Source organism: Brachyistius frenatus, unplaced genomic scaffold (assembly GCF_029030835.1).
Source record: "Brachyistius frenatus isolate BFR_SWC_R1_liver_20210118 unplaced genomic scaffold, ASM2903083v1 Contig_40, whole genome shotgun sequence".
Lineage (NCBI taxonomy): Eukaryota > Metazoa > Chordata > Actinopteri > Embiotocidae > Brachyistius > Brachyistius frenatus.
Window position 1 is genome coordinate 1,308,913 of NW_027210639.1, and position 17,629 is coordinate 1,326,541.

General features: G+C 42.2%; 1 protein-coding gene across 1 annotated transcript in view; it reads left to right on the forward strand.

Moving 5' to 3' along the window:
* The window catches only part of znrf2b (zinc and ring finger 2b), a 36,392-nt gene extending 19,441 nt beyond the window's left edge, over nucleotides 1–16,951 (forward strand). The window contains exons 3-5 of the mRNA XM_069702153.1: nucleotides 9,761–9,866; nucleotides 11,958–12,031; nucleotides 12,179–16,951. Coding sequence (XP_069558254.1) covers nucleotides 9,761–9,866; nucleotides 11,958–12,015 — 164 coding nt within the window. The 3' untranslated portion in view covers nucleotides 12,016–12,031; nucleotides 12,179–16,951. The remainder of the gene's footprint in view (nucleotides 1–9,760; nucleotides 9,867–11,957; nucleotides 12,032–12,178) is intronic.
* Nucleotides 16,952–17,629: the final 678 nt, after the last annotated feature.

The following is a 17,629-nucleotide window of genomic DNA, read 5'->3' on the forward strand; positions in this document are numbered from 1 at the left end:
AATGAACTACCTGCATTACGGTGGTAAGTTAACAGAAACAGAAAGTCTCCCAACAGACTGATAATGATCCCAGAGATGATCATCACCGTCACATTAAAATAAAACAAACTTCCTCATGAAACCAGATGATCCCAGCTCTCTGCTTATGTAACCACGCCCTCATCTAGCAGTCTGCTTCCCTGTGAAATCTTCTATAATCTTCCTGTGACATTTCCAGCCCTGCAGCCTCCTGCTGTAGCAGCCTGAGGCCAGCTTCTCCTCGTATCTATCAGAGATCTGTAAAGCATTTAATGATATCACAGTCAAGGTTAATGTGTTTTCATCCCGCTGCTCAGGTTTGTTTTGTGTGTTTCTTCTGCCTCTCACTAAACCTAAATACGGGCTCGTAAAGGTCATTAAAAGAAGTCCCTCATCCAAGTTATAGGCAACAAGATACAAGTACAGATTTGACAGACTTGGTTTGGTTTCTGTCTCCAGACTGAGATATCATATTTTGATATTTTGATTCTTAATGCAGGTTATTAAAGAAGTGAGACCTGTGCTGAGTGGTTCATTAAAAACTTGAAAAATAAATGCTGGAAAATGACACCACGTAAAGGCATCACTCGCCCTTTAAATGAGCTCATGATTAATCAGCTGATTCCAGTATCAGTTGTGAGTTCTGTCGCATCCATGATGATTATTATCATTTAGAGAACCAGATAAAGTCTTTCAAGATGGAGTCATATTCTTTCCAGACGTGGCCCAAAAGGTTTTTTAGGCTTTGTTAAACCTCTGATTTTGGGCTCACTTCCTGTGCCCTCCCCACACTCAACAATAATGAAGTGACATGGGTCTTTGAGAGGGTTTTTGTTGTTCTGGTAAACAGCGATTTGTGTTTATCTGTTTATTGACATTTAGTTTGTTATCACTTTGATCAGAAACAGTAGTTTTTGAACTACTCTGCACCGCATGAATAGAATAAAAACATTGTGTTTACGGGGGCTTAGGTTGCACACAACCTCAGAAATGAATACGAATTGGCTGATCATTTTTTTCAGGGCCATCAAGGAAATAACCAATGTTTGAAGTCGATCGTCTGTATATTTGTTGTAAAAAATGATCATATAGATTTAGAATTTACAGTATCACAGTATCACATCTGTTAAACGTCTACTGTGACTTTAAGCTTTATTTTATCAGGAAGTCTTTTCAAAGAGACCTGGCCAAGGCAGCAGCTGTACAAACTCACAGCATATTGAAATCAAACAAAATATAATACACAAAATTCCACAAACAAAGAGACCTCTTTAAAAAAACAGCCACATGTCTCAATGTCCACATTCTCCATGATGCCTTAATGGATATAAGTCTGCTTATTTTCGATCCTTTTTATTATCTAATTACTTTAGAAGTATTCCACGACCGAGGTGAAGAGATCCGTCAGGAGCCGGGCTTCTTTAAGAAGCAGCCTCTTGGAGGAAGTGGAGCTCGTAACGACCAGAGCTGAGACAGAGAAGTGAACAGAGGGAAGCTGGAAGTTTACCGTCACTGATTCATAGATCAAAATATATCAACATAAATCAACATCCGTTACATTCAAGCCCTCACAAAGTCATTTCGTACAGTGCTGATTGAACCTGTCACCAAACGTCTCTGTAGTTCACAGTGTCAGGAGTTTTTAAACCTGGTGTCTGGTGAAAGGCTGTACACATTCTTTACAAACAGAACTGAAATTTGGAATAAAGAACAATAATTCAATACAGTGGGTACGGAAAGTATTCAGACCCCTTTAAATTTTTCACTCTTTGTTTCATTGCAGCCATTTTCTAAAATCAAAAAAGTTCATTTTATTTCTCATTAATGTACACTCAGCACCCCATCTTGACAGAAAAAAACAGAAATGTAGAAATTTGTGCAAATTTATTCAAAAAGAAAAACTGAAATATCACATGGTCATAAGTATTCAGACCCTTTGCTCAGTATTGAGTAGAAGCACCCTTTTGAGCTAGTACAGCCATGAGTCTTCTTGGGAATGATGCAACAAGCTTTTCACACCTGGATTTGGGGATCCTCTGCCATTCTTCCTTGCAGATCCTCTCCAGTTCCGTCAGGTTGGATGGTGAACGTTGGTGGACAGCCATTTTCAGGTCTCTCCAGAGATGCTCCATTGGGTTTAGGTCAGGGCTCTGGCTGGGCCAGTCAAGAATGGTCACAGAGTTGTTCCGAAGCCACTCCTTTGTTATTTTAGCTGTGTGCTTCGGGTCATTGTCTTGTTGGAAGGTGAACCTTCGGCCCAGTCTGAGGTCCAGAGCACTCTGGAAGAGGTTTTCTTCCAGGATATCTCTGTACTTGGCCGCATTCATCTTTTCTTCAATTGCAACCAGTCGTCCTGTCCCTGCAGCTGAAAAACACCCCCATAGCATGATGCTGCCACCACCATGTTTCACTGTTGGGATTGTATTGGGCAGGTGATGAGCAGTGCCTGGTTTTCTCCACACATACCGCTTAGAATTAACGCCAAAAAGTTCAATCTTGGTCTCATCAGACCAGAGAATCTTATTTCTCATAATCTGGGAGTCCTTCATGTGTTTTTTTTTGCAAACTCTATGCGGGCTTTCATATGTCTTGCACTGAGGAGAGGCTTCCGTCGGGCCACTCTGCCATAAAGCCCCGACTGGTGGAGGGCTGCAGTGATAGTTGACTTTGTGGAACTTTCTCCCATCTCCCTACTGCATCTCTGGAGCTCAGCCACAGTGATCTTTGGGTTCTTCTTTACCTCTCTCACCAAGGCTCTTCTCCCACGATTGCTCAGTTTGGCTGGACGGCCAGGTCTAGGAAGAGTTCTGGTCGTCCCAAACTTCTTCCATTTAAGGATTATGGAGGCCACTGTGCTCTTAGGAACCTTGAGTGCTGCAGAAATTATTTTGTAACGTTGGCCAGATCTGTGCCTTGCCACAACTCTGTCTCTGAGCTCCTTGGACAGTTCCTTCGACCTCATGATTCTCATTTGCTCTGACATGCACTGTGAGCTGTAAGGTCTTATATAGACAGGTGTGTGCCTTTCCTAATCAAGTCCAATCAGCTTAATTAAACACAGCTGGACTCCAATGAAGGAGTCGAACCATCTCAAGGAGGATCAGAAGAAATGGACAGCATGTGAGTTAAATATGAGTGTCACAGCAAAGGGTCTGAATACTTATGACCATGTGATATTTCAGTTTTTCTTTTTGAATAAATTTGCACAAATTTCTACATTTCTGTTTTTTTCTGTCAAGATGGGGTGCTGAGTGTACATTAATGAGAAATAAAATGAACTTTTTTGATTTTAGCAAATGGCTGCAATGAAACAAAGAGTGAAAAATCTAAAGGGGTCTGAATACTTTAGTTCCTCAAAGGTTGTTTTCCTATAATAAGGAATGCATCAAGCAAAAAACCCCAAACAAACAAAAACGTCTTCTCCATTAATCCCTAGGAGGAGCAGGAAGCACCACCTGATGGAGGACGACAGGTGTCACAGAAATATCAAGCTTTTCCGGCATTAATAAATGTATGTGCAAATTGATTAATACAACTATACATAACAGACTAAAATAATTTTATATTTTAATAGGCACTAAAAAGAGGAATTACAGAAATCATTTACAAGATAAAATATTAATCAACTGCACTGGTTTCTCAGTGGATGATACCCTCCCTGCGTCTGTATGAAGACACGACAGCAACCATGAAGGTGAACTCAGTACAGCAGCGTTCTGGTGTGGTCACGTCTTTGTTTGACAAAATGTACTTAGTTCCTCATTCAGCTTCGCTCCACATTTCTCTTTCAGCTGAATGTTCGTGAGTCCACGTCGACTTCCTCTTTGCGTAAAACTGACTTCCTGTTCAGCTGCGACAGATTCCGCTTTGACTTCCTGTCCCTCAGCCATATGACGATGATCGGGGTCGGATCAGTCTGCTACGACATGGAGAACACATTCAGCAGAGAAAGAATTCAACAAACAACTACAAAACTGTCAAGCAAGCAAATCTAAATACATTTCCCAAGTGCAGCCATGCAGGGACACACATGGTGTTTTATTTGAGGGGGAAGTTCTCAGTCTGGGTTTCAGTAAACAGGTCAGCCGGTCACTTCAGGGAGGATAGTCCCGGTCTGTTTGTGAGTCAGTTGGTCAGCGGGTCCGCCACCTTGTTCCACACTGAAATATCTCAACAGCCGAGATGAAATTTCTCACCTTCATGTCTTTAGCCTCAGAGGATGAATCCTGGTGTTCATCTGACTCGTTCTCAACACACTAGGCCTTTACTAAAATATCCGTGACCCTTATTGTAGCTGGAGCTCGATTAATTCTCAATAATCTGATTAATAACTGGCCCTTAGTTGAATTTAAAAATGTAATTACGTGCAGACTACATCAGAGAGATTTTTTTTTTTTTTTTTCAGAAATAAATTCTCCACCATGAAAAAACCTTCAACACATGATTCTGGCGATGAGGTTAATAAATGTGGGATAAACCTTTGCAGTCTCGGGGTAAACGTTGGACCAGCTGATTTTACAGCAAGCGGTGGTGTTCCAGACGTATGTAACCCGTTTTCAGTGTATTTAATGTTACCTCTCTGGTCTCTAACAACACTATCAGCTCCTTGTCCAGGATACAACAAACTGTTACTTTACTTGGCAATTTAAAGTTCTCTCCCAGATAATCCAGCCACCTGTCCAACTATTAACTATCCAATCATGAAATGAAACCACACACTTCACGGTCCTCTTTTCCATTAACATTATTAATGGTTCATAAGAGTGGCATTTGCGCAGGCACTGACACAGATCTGAACATTGCCTCTTGTACATAGAACATATTCCAGCAATGTAATCCAGCAAATCTCTCTCAGGATGTTACCGTCTATGTAATCCATTAAAAACACTTCACTCTTACTGATTATATGATTCAGAGTGACAACAGGTTTGAAAAAGGGCAGGCAAACGTAGATGAGTAACATTATTTCTTGTGTTTTTGAGAAACTGCCTTATATTTCTTAAAGGTGCACAAGGCCACATACTGCATCAGAGTCTGTAGATTCATGGAATTAAATAAGTGAATATGGGTCTGACAGCCCTGCTGAAGTGAAGCACAGCACAACAACCGTCACCAGACACCCAACGTTCGTGAGGCTCTGACATTTTCTGTAGCGCCTCCAGCAGGTCAGATTTCTGCTCCTCTCCAATGAAATATGGGATTGATTGGCAGAAACTGTAGTAAAGATGGTCCACAGAGGAATTTGCTCAAAATCCCATTTTTTTTTTTTTTTTTTTTTATCAGAAGCAAAACATCTGTGGCTTCGAGTGAAACAACTCAACAAATAATAGATTAAGTTTCCAGTTTCTACTAATAACTAATGTCAATAGACCTTTTTCACGGCATAGATTTTGACTTGTCACAGTATAGGTGATGCACCGGGGTATCGACGATAGCTCAGTTCCATTAGGTCCGCTGATCTCTGTGTCTCACTGTGGGCGGAGCTCCACGGACCAGACACAGGTGGAGGGCGCGAGGGGAGATCGTCTACTCGTTCATCAATCGCCTTGACAGAGACTTTATCTCTGTAAAGTTACAGACACTTGGGTCTTTCCACTGTCTTTTAGCACACACACACACACACACACACACACACACACACACACACACACACACACACACACACACACACACACACACACACACACACACACACACACACACACACACACACAGACACATCTTAAATGCCTTTAATCTTTTTAACGTGTGTAGAAGAAACAGGAAGTGGTGAAGGTGAAGATTCTCCCGACCTCGTGTTAATACAAGCTGTGGTTTGTCCTTGAATACTGTTTATTTTCACCCACACACACACACCTCTGGTACCTAAATGTATCCAGTGCTGGTTCACACATGCCCACAAACAGCAGCTGTCATGTACACAACGTCACAGCTGTTTCCACTGAACTGTTGTGACGCTTCATGACCTCGTTTCTGACTCGCTGTGGATCCTGCTGTGAAACAGACCGATGACATTCTCACAGCCACGCTGCTCTTTATAGTGAACAGAAACCAGAGGAAGTCCCGCTCAGAGGTCCATCTGCTGCAGTAAGAGCTGCTCTTTAGAGGAGGAGGAGGAGCCCGAGCCCTTTACGGAGGTCAACGGTCACTGAGACATTTTCTAACTGCTGTCAGGAGCTGTTGTCTGTATTTTAAAACACTGTGTGTGTGTGGAAATAAATGGGTTGATAAAAAACAGTTAAACTTTGAAGTCTGCAGAATTTCCGATGCTGCACTTTTATTTTGAAAGGCATACATTTCCCATGACACTGAGCATGCAGTGGCCGTCGCTGCCAGCGTTGTCATGACACTATTGTCCAAATCTGACCTTGTTACATCAATGAATTAATCAATTTCAACAGTCTGCAACAGCAGTGCGCTCTGATTGGAGCATTCGTAAACATGGTGAAAGGCAGTGACTTCATTGAACATGGGTCTTCTTACGCTGAGCACAAAGAGAGGAACCTAAACCTCCGTGTGCTGAAAATTAAATGTCACTCAGAAATGAGACACTCTGCTGAACACAAACGTTCTTTCAAAAACGACTTCAGGAGCTAAAGGCGTCGCAAAAGTGTCAAACGTCTTCCTGTCCGAAGAAAGAGTGCACACTCAGCATCTTATTTATGAATTTGAACATGAGCTTAATTTAAAATAAGTCTGACTTTTGATTTAATTGGGTTTTTAGCATTGGGGTTTCTTAATATTACAAGTAATATTTCGATTATACAACAAGTTACCAACTAAATAAAATATGTCATCTAAATGAATTCATTTTGTGGGGCGATTCGTTCTCAAAATATAAAACCTTTTGTGACTGTGATCTCCGTTTCCATGGCAACACATGGGGTGTGACTAAGAACTGGAAAACAATCAGTCACATCAGACTCTTATGTAATGTAAGCAGTGTTTACTACTCCAGGAAGTAGTCCGACCCTTAGCAACCACCCAGCAACAGAGAGGATTTCTCGTCCGTTTTGTCGCTTTGTAGAGATGGTTTCTCAAACTGAATAAATACAACACATAGAAACTCTAAACTGCTCAGCTAGCTCAGTCTTGTTGTAACTAAGATATCTGCCTTAAAAAGATATCGATGGACTCGTATTTGTAAGATTTTAGCACCGTATTGTGTTAAAACCAAACTGGTCCAGCGAGCCAAAAAGGACAAAAGAGACCTGATTTCACCAAATGGGTCACATTTAATATAACAAGTAAAAACATTATATTGCATATTATATGAATTATATATATTGTGTATACGCCATTGAGGGAGTGGAGTGATATCTCTAGTGATGAGCAGGGTGTGATGTCACGATGATTTGAGTACGTTCCAAATGTCCAGTTGACCAATCAGATCTCTGGGTCGGACTTACTTGTTGTATAATGGTAACTTTTGACCATAACACAATTCTAGTAAAGAGCATTTCCAGCATCATAAAATCCACAGTGATGACATCCTGTGAGGTTTTAAATAGAATCAAATGACAAAACATACAAAGTAAATCAAATGTCTGAACCTCCTGCATCATACCAGAGACCGTAGACGTGTTGGGTCTGAGCTGTGACAGAGCTTAGATGACCGTGTGCATTACATTTGTACATTTTTCTGGCAGAACAAATAATACATCTCAACTGAGAAGTTGTTGGATGGATAGTGTTCACAGCCAAAGAGAGGAGATCAGATGATGAAAGCGTGGTGGCCGTATCGGTTCGGACCGGTTAAAGGCCCGTTTTGTGTCCGACTCGTGAAGTGATCTCTTTCGGTCGTTGTGTTTTTAAACCTACATTTCTAATGGACAGTGTCATTCTGTGCTTTGTGTCATCATCAGTTTCAGTGTGTAGACGTTAGGTGCTTCACAGAAAGTGTGAAATCCAAAATTCTGTATGGGTCTCAGTGCAGAGCTCTCAGGAAGTTATTAGCCTGGCTTAAAGACTGGAGGCCGAGGAAGCGGCTCACCTGGCTCCGTCCTCAGCTGACTCGTACGCCACCTGGAAGAAAGGCGAGCTTTTTCCACTTCCTTTCAGCTTTTATGCTAAACTAAGCTGCCAACGTCCTGCCTCCAGCTGAGATCAGATGAGATTAGAAAGCTTCTCCATTCAGGCTGATTGAGAGCATGTGTGCTGCTTCCTCCTGAACTACCGAAAAGTTAAAGTCAACTTTATTGGCATTCAAAACACACAACAAGGAGTGACCAGGGAAACAAAACGTGTTCCTCGGCCGGGGAACTTTGTGTGTGGAGTTTACATGTTCTCTGAGTTCTCCCTCAGAACAACAACCTGCATGTTATTGGTTGACTTGGTTCTAAATTGAAGTGGTTGTCTATCTGTCTGTGTTGGTGAACTGTCAAGGCTCCGCCCCCTGTGACCCGGTACTGGATAGTGCAAGTATATAAAACCAAGGGCGTGAAAAAGTAATACCTGTCTCTTTGTCTTTGTCTGTCTGTCTGACTGTCTGTCTGTCTGTCTGACTGTTTGTGGGTACGTTAAAGATGTTTTTCCTCTCAGCTGAGCAGGATGATGTGCTGCATCCCATAATAACAGCCCTCTGCAGGCCTATGTGGGTTAATCCTCTGTTACATAAGGCCGTCCTAATGACTCTGTGTGTTTGGCTGCAGGTGATGGGTTTAATGGGGCACATGCTGACTTCCACTTTAGAGCCGGACCAATGCTATTCATAGCAGGGCACACACACACACACACACACACACACACACACACACACACACACACACACACACACACACACACACACACACACACACACACACACACACACACACACACACACACACACACACACACACACACACACACAGACTTTAGCAGAAGTAGAGTTTCACTGGTGGACATCCAACAGTAAGACTGAACGTAGTAACACTGATATGAAATTATTTTTAGCGTCCTAACATAATGACGGTGCTTTCAGGGGCCTTCTGGAAATACGAGAATTTATAACTGAACATCCTTTGCAGTGAAAACATGCTGTGTACAACAATGCACCTGCAACCTGTCCTCCATTATGTATGCTTCATCTATTCTATATATATTACTTCATATTATTTAAACACCCATACAACAATACTATTATTATTGCCACTGATTATGGTTGCATGTTTAATGTCATATTGTACACTGCTGTATATCATAATATTCATTTCACTTCCTGTTTTATATAATGTATTTCATATTATTGTTTTACCATAATAATAGTTGTTTACAACATACTCAGCTCTGTCTAGTTGCCCCCGAGGACCACCACATAGATCCATCAGTGTTATTCAGAGCAGCACAGACGGTCATCCTGTTTCCCGCTGACTGGGAGTGAAAACCTTGTTCATCTGATTTCAGTCACATTATTCCAGTCTGCCCTCCTGTCCTCTGTCTCTGAAAGAACATCATTGTTTTATACACACGCACACACACACACACACACACACACACACACACACACACACACACACACACACACACACACACACACACACACACACACACAACCGCAGTCCACATAAAAAGTCAAGTCTAAAAAAAGTTATTTGTGAAAATAAGTCGGTGTAGACTTGTGTTGTTTTGTGGTTCCTGTCAAAATATGTGAAAGTCTTCCAGATTACCATCAAGTTAGTTTTGTTTATGTACATTTATTAATTCCATTATGTATAAAGTGTAAAATTCACTACATAACTGTGATGTGTGTGTTTTCTTCCAGAGGACGTGTTGACCAAGGATACAGGAGAATGTGCAATCTGCCTGGAGGAGCTGCAGCAGGGAGACACCATCGCCCGCCTGCCCTGCCTCTGCATCTACCACAAAAGGTTGGAGGCTCCCAGAACATCGCACGTACACTTTACGTCTTTTCTTCCCCATGAGAATGAACTATATCCAGATACAAGTGGTTATCGTCGTCGATTTTCCTGCTAAAAAAGGTTCACGGTTTGAAGGTCTGTGCAGAGAACAGTTACAGATCTTCTACAACACCATCGGTCAGAGTTTCATCCTTAAGTACTGAGCTGTACAACTACAAACCAGTGTGCTTCCTAATGCTGATAACAACCACCGCTTTGGCAGAGTAGTCCGACTCGTGCTTATTAGACAAGAGCTGCTGAATTCTGTCTCAGTCTCCACTCAGAGTAAACATGAATTTCAAAGTTTGAAGAAATTAAAGCTGACCAATGTGAGCCAAAACTGCCTGAGTACCTAATCTCCCTTTATTTTCTCCCTTAAAGAGAAGGTTTTTAACTTTGCAAGATACCGTCTTGATTTTACAGCTGGAGCCTCATGTTAGTGTCAGATGATGCGTTCAGGAACATGTTTTTGTGTCAGGCAAAGATTGTGGATTTTATCATCCTTCACTTCCAGAGGAATTACATGATGAATGGATCTCTTGTCGGCCAGTATGAGCAGGTTGGTTGACTACAGCACCAAACATTGTTTCAATGGATAAAGACTAAAAATATAACCACCACAGCGTCCGAGTCTGGCTTGAAAAGAAGTCGTTTGTGTTACGTTGTTGAGCGTCCACAGTGGAAGGCGGGCTGAAAGCTGCCCGTCGTAGGGAGGAACTGAACTCTGCTGTTCTCGTTAGGAACCACAGAAATATGCGGTTGTTCAACGGTGAAAAGAAAGAGCCGAGAGAAAGACTTTCCTCACATCGGCCAATCAGGACGCGGAGTGTTTGACTGACAGGTGTTTCAGAAACTTTGAATCTATTTTGGCTTGAAGTGACTGTATTGATGACGAAGGTCTTTAATGAACGGGCCAGTTGGCAGTAAGAACGTCAGCTCCTGCATCTTCTCTGTTTTTTTACATAAAGGACCTCAGAAGTGTGACTTCATTCACCGTTCTGGTTTCTTTTCTTTTTCTTACTCTCTGAAGAATACAAACTGCTGCTGCTTCAGCCTGACCTGATGCTCAGCTGCTGTTTCAACTCAGACCAGTCTGATGCACCGTGACTTCAGATGTCAGTTTGTCATATGTCCTACATTCATAAATTAACGTTTGCTAAAGAAAATATATCTGTCAAACTACTGTTGCTCCTACTTTACAGATGCACAGTAAGTCCCCCGGGTGTGTTAACTGGATATACGCTGGAGACTTGCAATTGTTTCAGTATAATAAAAAAAAAAGAGAGAAGGAGAAATTCATTTAGCAGCCGGAATTACGTCTGATAAATAAAACATTACTTAACTATATTAGGAAATTACTAAGTATTATGAATGACAGCCTCTTATATCCGACGCCGTCAGCCGTGTTGTTTACGTTTGCATCGTGGACTACGTCGCTGCTGGTTTTCACTGCTCAACACGTTTTTGTCAGCCCTCCGTGAAACTTTGCGACTTCACCGTGTACTGCATTGCTTCATCGGCGTGGACATGAGCAGAGAAGCGTCACATTCTGTGTCAAACTCAAGAAACCGGTCACATAGACCTTTGAAAAGCTTCAGAAAGTCTACCACAATCAAGCAACGAGTGACATTCAGGTTTCGAGAACGTCGCCGTCCGAGACGGAGCAGAGGCGCGTCGGTCCGGAGCCGCCAGGCGGCTTTTCTTTGACGTCGGGGGAGTTGTTCACCCTGAATTCGTCCCCCAGCGTCAGACTGTCAACACCGAGCTCTACTGGGACCCTCTGAGGCGTCTGAAGGAAAACAGACCACCTGAACCGTGGCGCCATGGCAACAGGGTTCTCCATGACAACACGCCCGATCACAGCGCGTTGAAAACATTTAAAATACCTGTTTTCATTTCAGAATATTTTTTATTGTAGATGGTTAACCGTAATATTTTTTTATAATATAATATTGAAGATGTAGCTCGTGTAATTATTTTGTATTACTTTGTAACACGTTTCACTTCAGTACACAGAGTTACGTTGCTTCCTGCTGACACTCCTCCCTCCGTCTCTTCCAGCTGTATCGATGAGTGGTTTGAAGTGAACAGATCCTGTCCAGAGCATCCATCAGATTAAAGCTGTTTTTGCACAGGTAAAGTTGTTTCCAAACCTCTCGGGTATCGAACGAGGATATATTTCTGTGACAATTCTGTTATCTGTGATGTAAAGACTTCAGTGTGATGGATGTAATTTGGTGCCTTTGTTTTTCTTCTTTGCAATATCCTGTGTTTGATGCCAGGTGCCCCACCATGACAGGGATCTACATCACGAACCGTGGATGCAGAGAGACTGTGGGACACTGTGACCACTGTGATCAATTAGCCCCCCCCCCCAACCACCCACCCAATAATGTAGTACCATAGTGTGCCAAATCTCATCTAAGCAATCTTCAGGGATACAAACTTTACGTTTGAGTTGCACATCCACACTTGTGTCGGTGTGGACGGACTCGTCTCCACCTCGCATCCTCTGCAGCGCTGATGGTCGGGGTGTGACGGCAGGCAGGACTCCTCTCAGCTGATTGGACATTAGGACGGCGGAGGAGGTGGATGTGGTCCTGAAGGGAGGGCGTGGTGGACCCTGTGACTCCTCCCCTCCTCGTTGGGTGTCTCCCAGTGCCTTGTTGTAGTGACGCCCAGCAGGCAGCAGGGCGGGACCCAGGAGTCCAGCTGGACCTGCAGGACCAGGACAGACAAGCCAGAGACAGTCGGTCAGCAGCTGTTCAGAACTGACGCTGCTGCAAACATGGTGCCAATCAACTGTGAATATTGTCAAACACACAATCATCAGTGCTTTTTAATCATAAACCACGGAGTGGAGGTCCTCAGGTACAGAAACCGGACCGCAGCACTCACCAGCCTGAACCTACTGCAGCATGTCGCTGCCCCCAGGATACAAAAAAGTTTCGTTTCTTGTTTTAATTTGAACATGTTCTTGGTTGAAGTTGATCCTCGTCGTGTTATAGCCAGATATTTTTCATGAATGTTAAAATGTGTAGCGCATTACAAATTTTACTAACATTTAGAACTAATTAAAACACTGTTAAAAAAGGATCCAACAGGATCAAAATAAAATTAATTCAAACAATAATAACAAACAATTAAAACACGCATAAGAAGCACAAACAGTGACATAAAGGTCAAAGAAAAAGTCGCACTGACAAAAATCAGATTTATTATTTCCAAAACAGGACTAACTGCACGCTTCATATACTCATTCATTTAAAGAGTTAACACTAAAAAATGATAAATTGTCATGTTTGTTTCTATTCTTTAACTGAATAATTTGATGTAACCGGAATATATCACGATTAGTCCCCCCGCCACTTTCCACAATCAGGTTGCAGTAGTCTAAGCATGACAGTCCAAGTGTCCCGATAGCACTTTGTCCCGCTCCTCCTCAGGGACGCCCAGGTGTCTCCGGGGAGGACAGGATGTACTGCAGAGTTCCCCCGGTCTGCTCCATAGTCTCCTCCCGACATGAAGGAGCAGCGGTTCCGCTCTGAGCTCCCTCCCTAGCTCCGCCCCCTCTCCCTGAGTCCACAGACCCCGTGAATCCAGCCGACTGTCTGTGATCTCGTTCTCTGTCACTACCTAGAGGTCATGGTTATAGATGAGGACAGGACGGTTGAGAGAAGAGAAGGCTCCTTCTTCTTCACAGACGTTAACAGTGTTCACATCAGCTGCAGCCTCAGATCGCTGAACTCCTTCACTCGAGGGCAGCAGCTCTCTGCCCACCAGCAGGGGGCAGTCCAATGTGACATGACCTTGGAGGTCATCATCCCGGCCTTCACCACCGGCTGCAAACAGCTCCAGTTAATCCTGAAGGTCTTTGTAGTCCGATGAAAGCGGCAGGACTGTCATAACATGAATAATATCTTGTTCTAACATTAATGAGATCTTTCACCAAGAAAGTTTTTCACATCACAGAAAAAGTGAGAAAATATTTTTATAGTTTTTGTTGTCGTTTCTTTTTTTGGTCCAATTTTTTGTGTGAAAAAATGAGTTTCTGTTGTTTTCATCAAACTGTGTATGAACTGCATTTGATCATATTAGTAGATACTGCAGGTAAACTGGTTCCCACTCAGTGACGTTGACACCAGCTTTGTTCTGCTGTCTGTGGGCTCGTGTCTCTCAGCTCAGTGTGAACCCGTTTACTCCGGTTTAAAGGCACCTGATGAACAGGAAGGACTTCTGTGATAGTAGAAGAACATTAGTTGCAATAAGTGACCATTTAATGTACTAAAAGTGTCTGAACAGGTTGTCGTCACTCTGGGAGTCAGTAGCTTGTTTCCTGGCTGTTGGTTTGTGAACCAGGTGACAGCAGACTGGTTTGTGGCAGCTTCAATCACAACTTCAGTCAATGTGTTCAGGCTGGAATGAGTGTCACTGACACACGGAGACCGTCTGTTTGGACTTTCTTGAACACCTCAGAGGAACAAGAGTGTGCAGACTTTTAATCCTGTGAAAAAAAAAAAAAAACGATCACAGGAGTGGAATCAAACGGATCCGGTCTGTGTGGATCGCAAAGCTCCAAAACTCTCTTAGAAATTATACACACCCTCATTTTTTTCCACTGCAGCTTCCACCATCTCAGAGATCCTCTTTATACTGGAAAAAAAACAAAAACAAATAAGCAGCTTCATTACTTCTTTAATAGCAACTTTAAAATCAGAGCTGTGTAACCGCAGCTTCATGGAGCCTTTAATGAGGACGTGATGAGGAGAAGGAAGTCTTCCATATGTCGAGTTACCTCCAGGCTGCACACGTGCAACAATAGAAACCTGAATGTGAGCCAACACAAACATATTTGGGACAGACTGTGTACATCAGTGCTATCGACAACACGCCTGCATTAAACAGTCCGTTAGTGAACCACAGAGCAGCAGTTCTTCATCTGCTGAGTCCTAAAATCCTCTTCTTCCTCACAGGCAGCGAGCTGGTCTGAGATCAGGAGCAGATTTTACAGACTGCGTTCAGTAGATGCAACATCAACCTGACAACTCCCATCTGCTCTGATGAAGTGATCATATAACACGTCATTTAAACCTCTGCTGATGTGTTTAGTGTGTTAAACACAAAACACAGCAAATATTTATTTGGTCATAACTTCTATCTGACTTTTTGACATATGTTTTCTTATTTGACATCTTCCAGGGAAAATATGAATGACACAAAAATGTGTAATTTCCCTGTAATGGAGTTTTCTAAAAAAGAAAAAGGCTAGAAACCAAAATGCAGTAGATGATAGAAAAACAGCTGACTGCAGATAGAGTCGGAGGGCTGAGTTAGCTGTGGCTAGTCGAAGTTTAGTTATTAATTTTCCTCTTCCCCCTTTTATTATCTGAAAATGAAAAACATCCATTTTGATTGGCAGTTTGTGAGTTTTATCATTTAATAAGGCAGCAATAGAATCGTTTGATGGTGGAGAAGAACTAAAGAGCTAAGCTGCTAAGTGATGTTACATATCAGAGTACTCAGGAGAGTTCAGCCTGTCTGCTGCTGCTTTTAATCCTCCATGTTGGGAGTTGTATTAGTGACTGTGGGTAAATGGTTGGGATGTGGAGAAGGGCAGATATCTTTTATTTGGTCTTATAAAATCAGCATCAACTTTTTAATGACATTTTCTTACCCCCCTCCCTCCCTCCTCTTCATCCCCACACAGTCAGAACAGCATGTTTATGGCAAACAGGAACTGTCTCATTCATAAAGAAAGGAGAGCTCTAAACAAACAGCTGTACAACAACTGGGAACAGGATGTGTTTTCTTGAGCACCACAAATTAATATAAATATCAGTGCTGTAATGTTTAGTCGATTAATAGTTCAAAAGAACCCTTTTTTGATAACTGTGGAATCATTCGGTCAAACTACAAAAAATGTGTTGCTTTCCACGCTGCTCTAATGTGAGAAATTGCTGCTTGCTTTTCTCTCATATGAAATAATTTGGTCAAAACATTTGTTTTAAGACAAAAAGCTAGATTAATAGTCAGACTTCTCTTCCAGCAGCCTCTTTCTCTGAGACGGTCCTCAATTACTCAGACGTATAGGTCTTCATTCAAGCAGCTTATTACAACCCAGAGATCGTACGACCCAGAAATTTCAACGACCTCTTACTGTCATAGAAATAAGTGCAATGTTGTCTCGTGTGGTGGAGTTCAAAATAACAGCAAATACTGGACAGTTTTTTAAAACCACATTTACTGTTGCAATGACGATGAAGGCAGATTAAGTTGTAAGTTTAAAGTCATCATTTTAACCCAGACCGTTACTGACACACAGACAGAGTGGGAGTTGTTTAGTGAAATGCTTTTGTACCTTTTCTCTTGTGAGTCATCCAACTTCATGAAGCTGTGCTACTGAACTACTGATGCCCTTTAAAACAGGAAACTCCCACTAAACATTTCTGAATGTATTTAAACTTCTGTCGGTGTCTGGGTGGGAGGACAGCCCGGAGTGTGCTGTGTGTGGGGGAAAACTAAATGTGTGAACTTTGGAGTTTTGGGATCCAGGACGACCAGGACTACAGCTTCATCACACTGGACATGTAAACCTGAGCCCTGTAGTACACACTGCCTCCACCAGGTGGTGCAGCAGCTCCATGTATCTGCTCTGTTCAGGTGGGCTCAGAGTGGACTGTCCTCATCACTGTCTGGAGCAGCAGTGTGAACACGTGGCTGGTCGATGTCTCAACTGAACTTCATCTCTCACTGTAGTCTAACGTTGATTATCACTGATCATCATGTTTTCATCACTGATTCTTCACCTGATTTCTGTGAGCAGGTTCGACTCTGACTGTGTTTTCATGTCTGTCTGTGAATTTAACAGGACGTGCAGCAGATTTGGCCTTAATAGATACGACGATGACATTTCACTCATCTGACCTCGTGTTTTTTTTTATTCTTTCTAACAGTGTCTCATCCACAAGCATGAACTTGTCACAAAGAAAGAAAATGTGAATGACAAATGTGCTGCTGAAAACTAAAATCAATACACAAGTGATTGACAGTCTGGAGCTTTTTGCCTTTCTGCATGGGCTTCTTCCTCAGTGGATGGAGTCAGTTGTTACTACATGATGTAAGCATGGTATTAGATCACGTAGTGACAGCGGTCATATATGAGAGACCTCTGACACGTTCGTCAGATGAGCTGTTTTGATGATGCTATTGTGCAACATCAGAACTTCCTCTATGTGCACAGTCAGTGAGAAATCCCCCGTTTACATCACTGGTATAATCCTGTTTCTGAATAAGACATTAAATAGAATTAAATGTATTGGTCATACTGAAGAATTCCCTTCACAGACAAAAAGCTCAGCAATTAATTCCTCCTGTAGATACGTGGAGTTTGTGCTACTTACTGTACAAACAATTTTGAAAGTACTTCCTACCTGTGCAATTAATTAGTGCAAAAGTCCTGGAGCCAATGTTTGGATTATTGAACAGGCCACAGCCTCTGCATGAGGTGAGTGTTGTTTGGAAGTCAAAGAGCTCAATTAAAAGACGATAAAGAAACTAAACTGCCCCAAAGAAAAGAAAAAGAACCACCAAGACAGAAAATAACTTCAAATAACTACATAACCATTGTCTCATATTCTGTAAGATAACTGATCAAATAATTCACATATTAAAAAAAAAAAAAAAAAAAGGTGCTGCAGACAGACTGGTTACAAAGTGTTTGGTGTGAAGCTCAG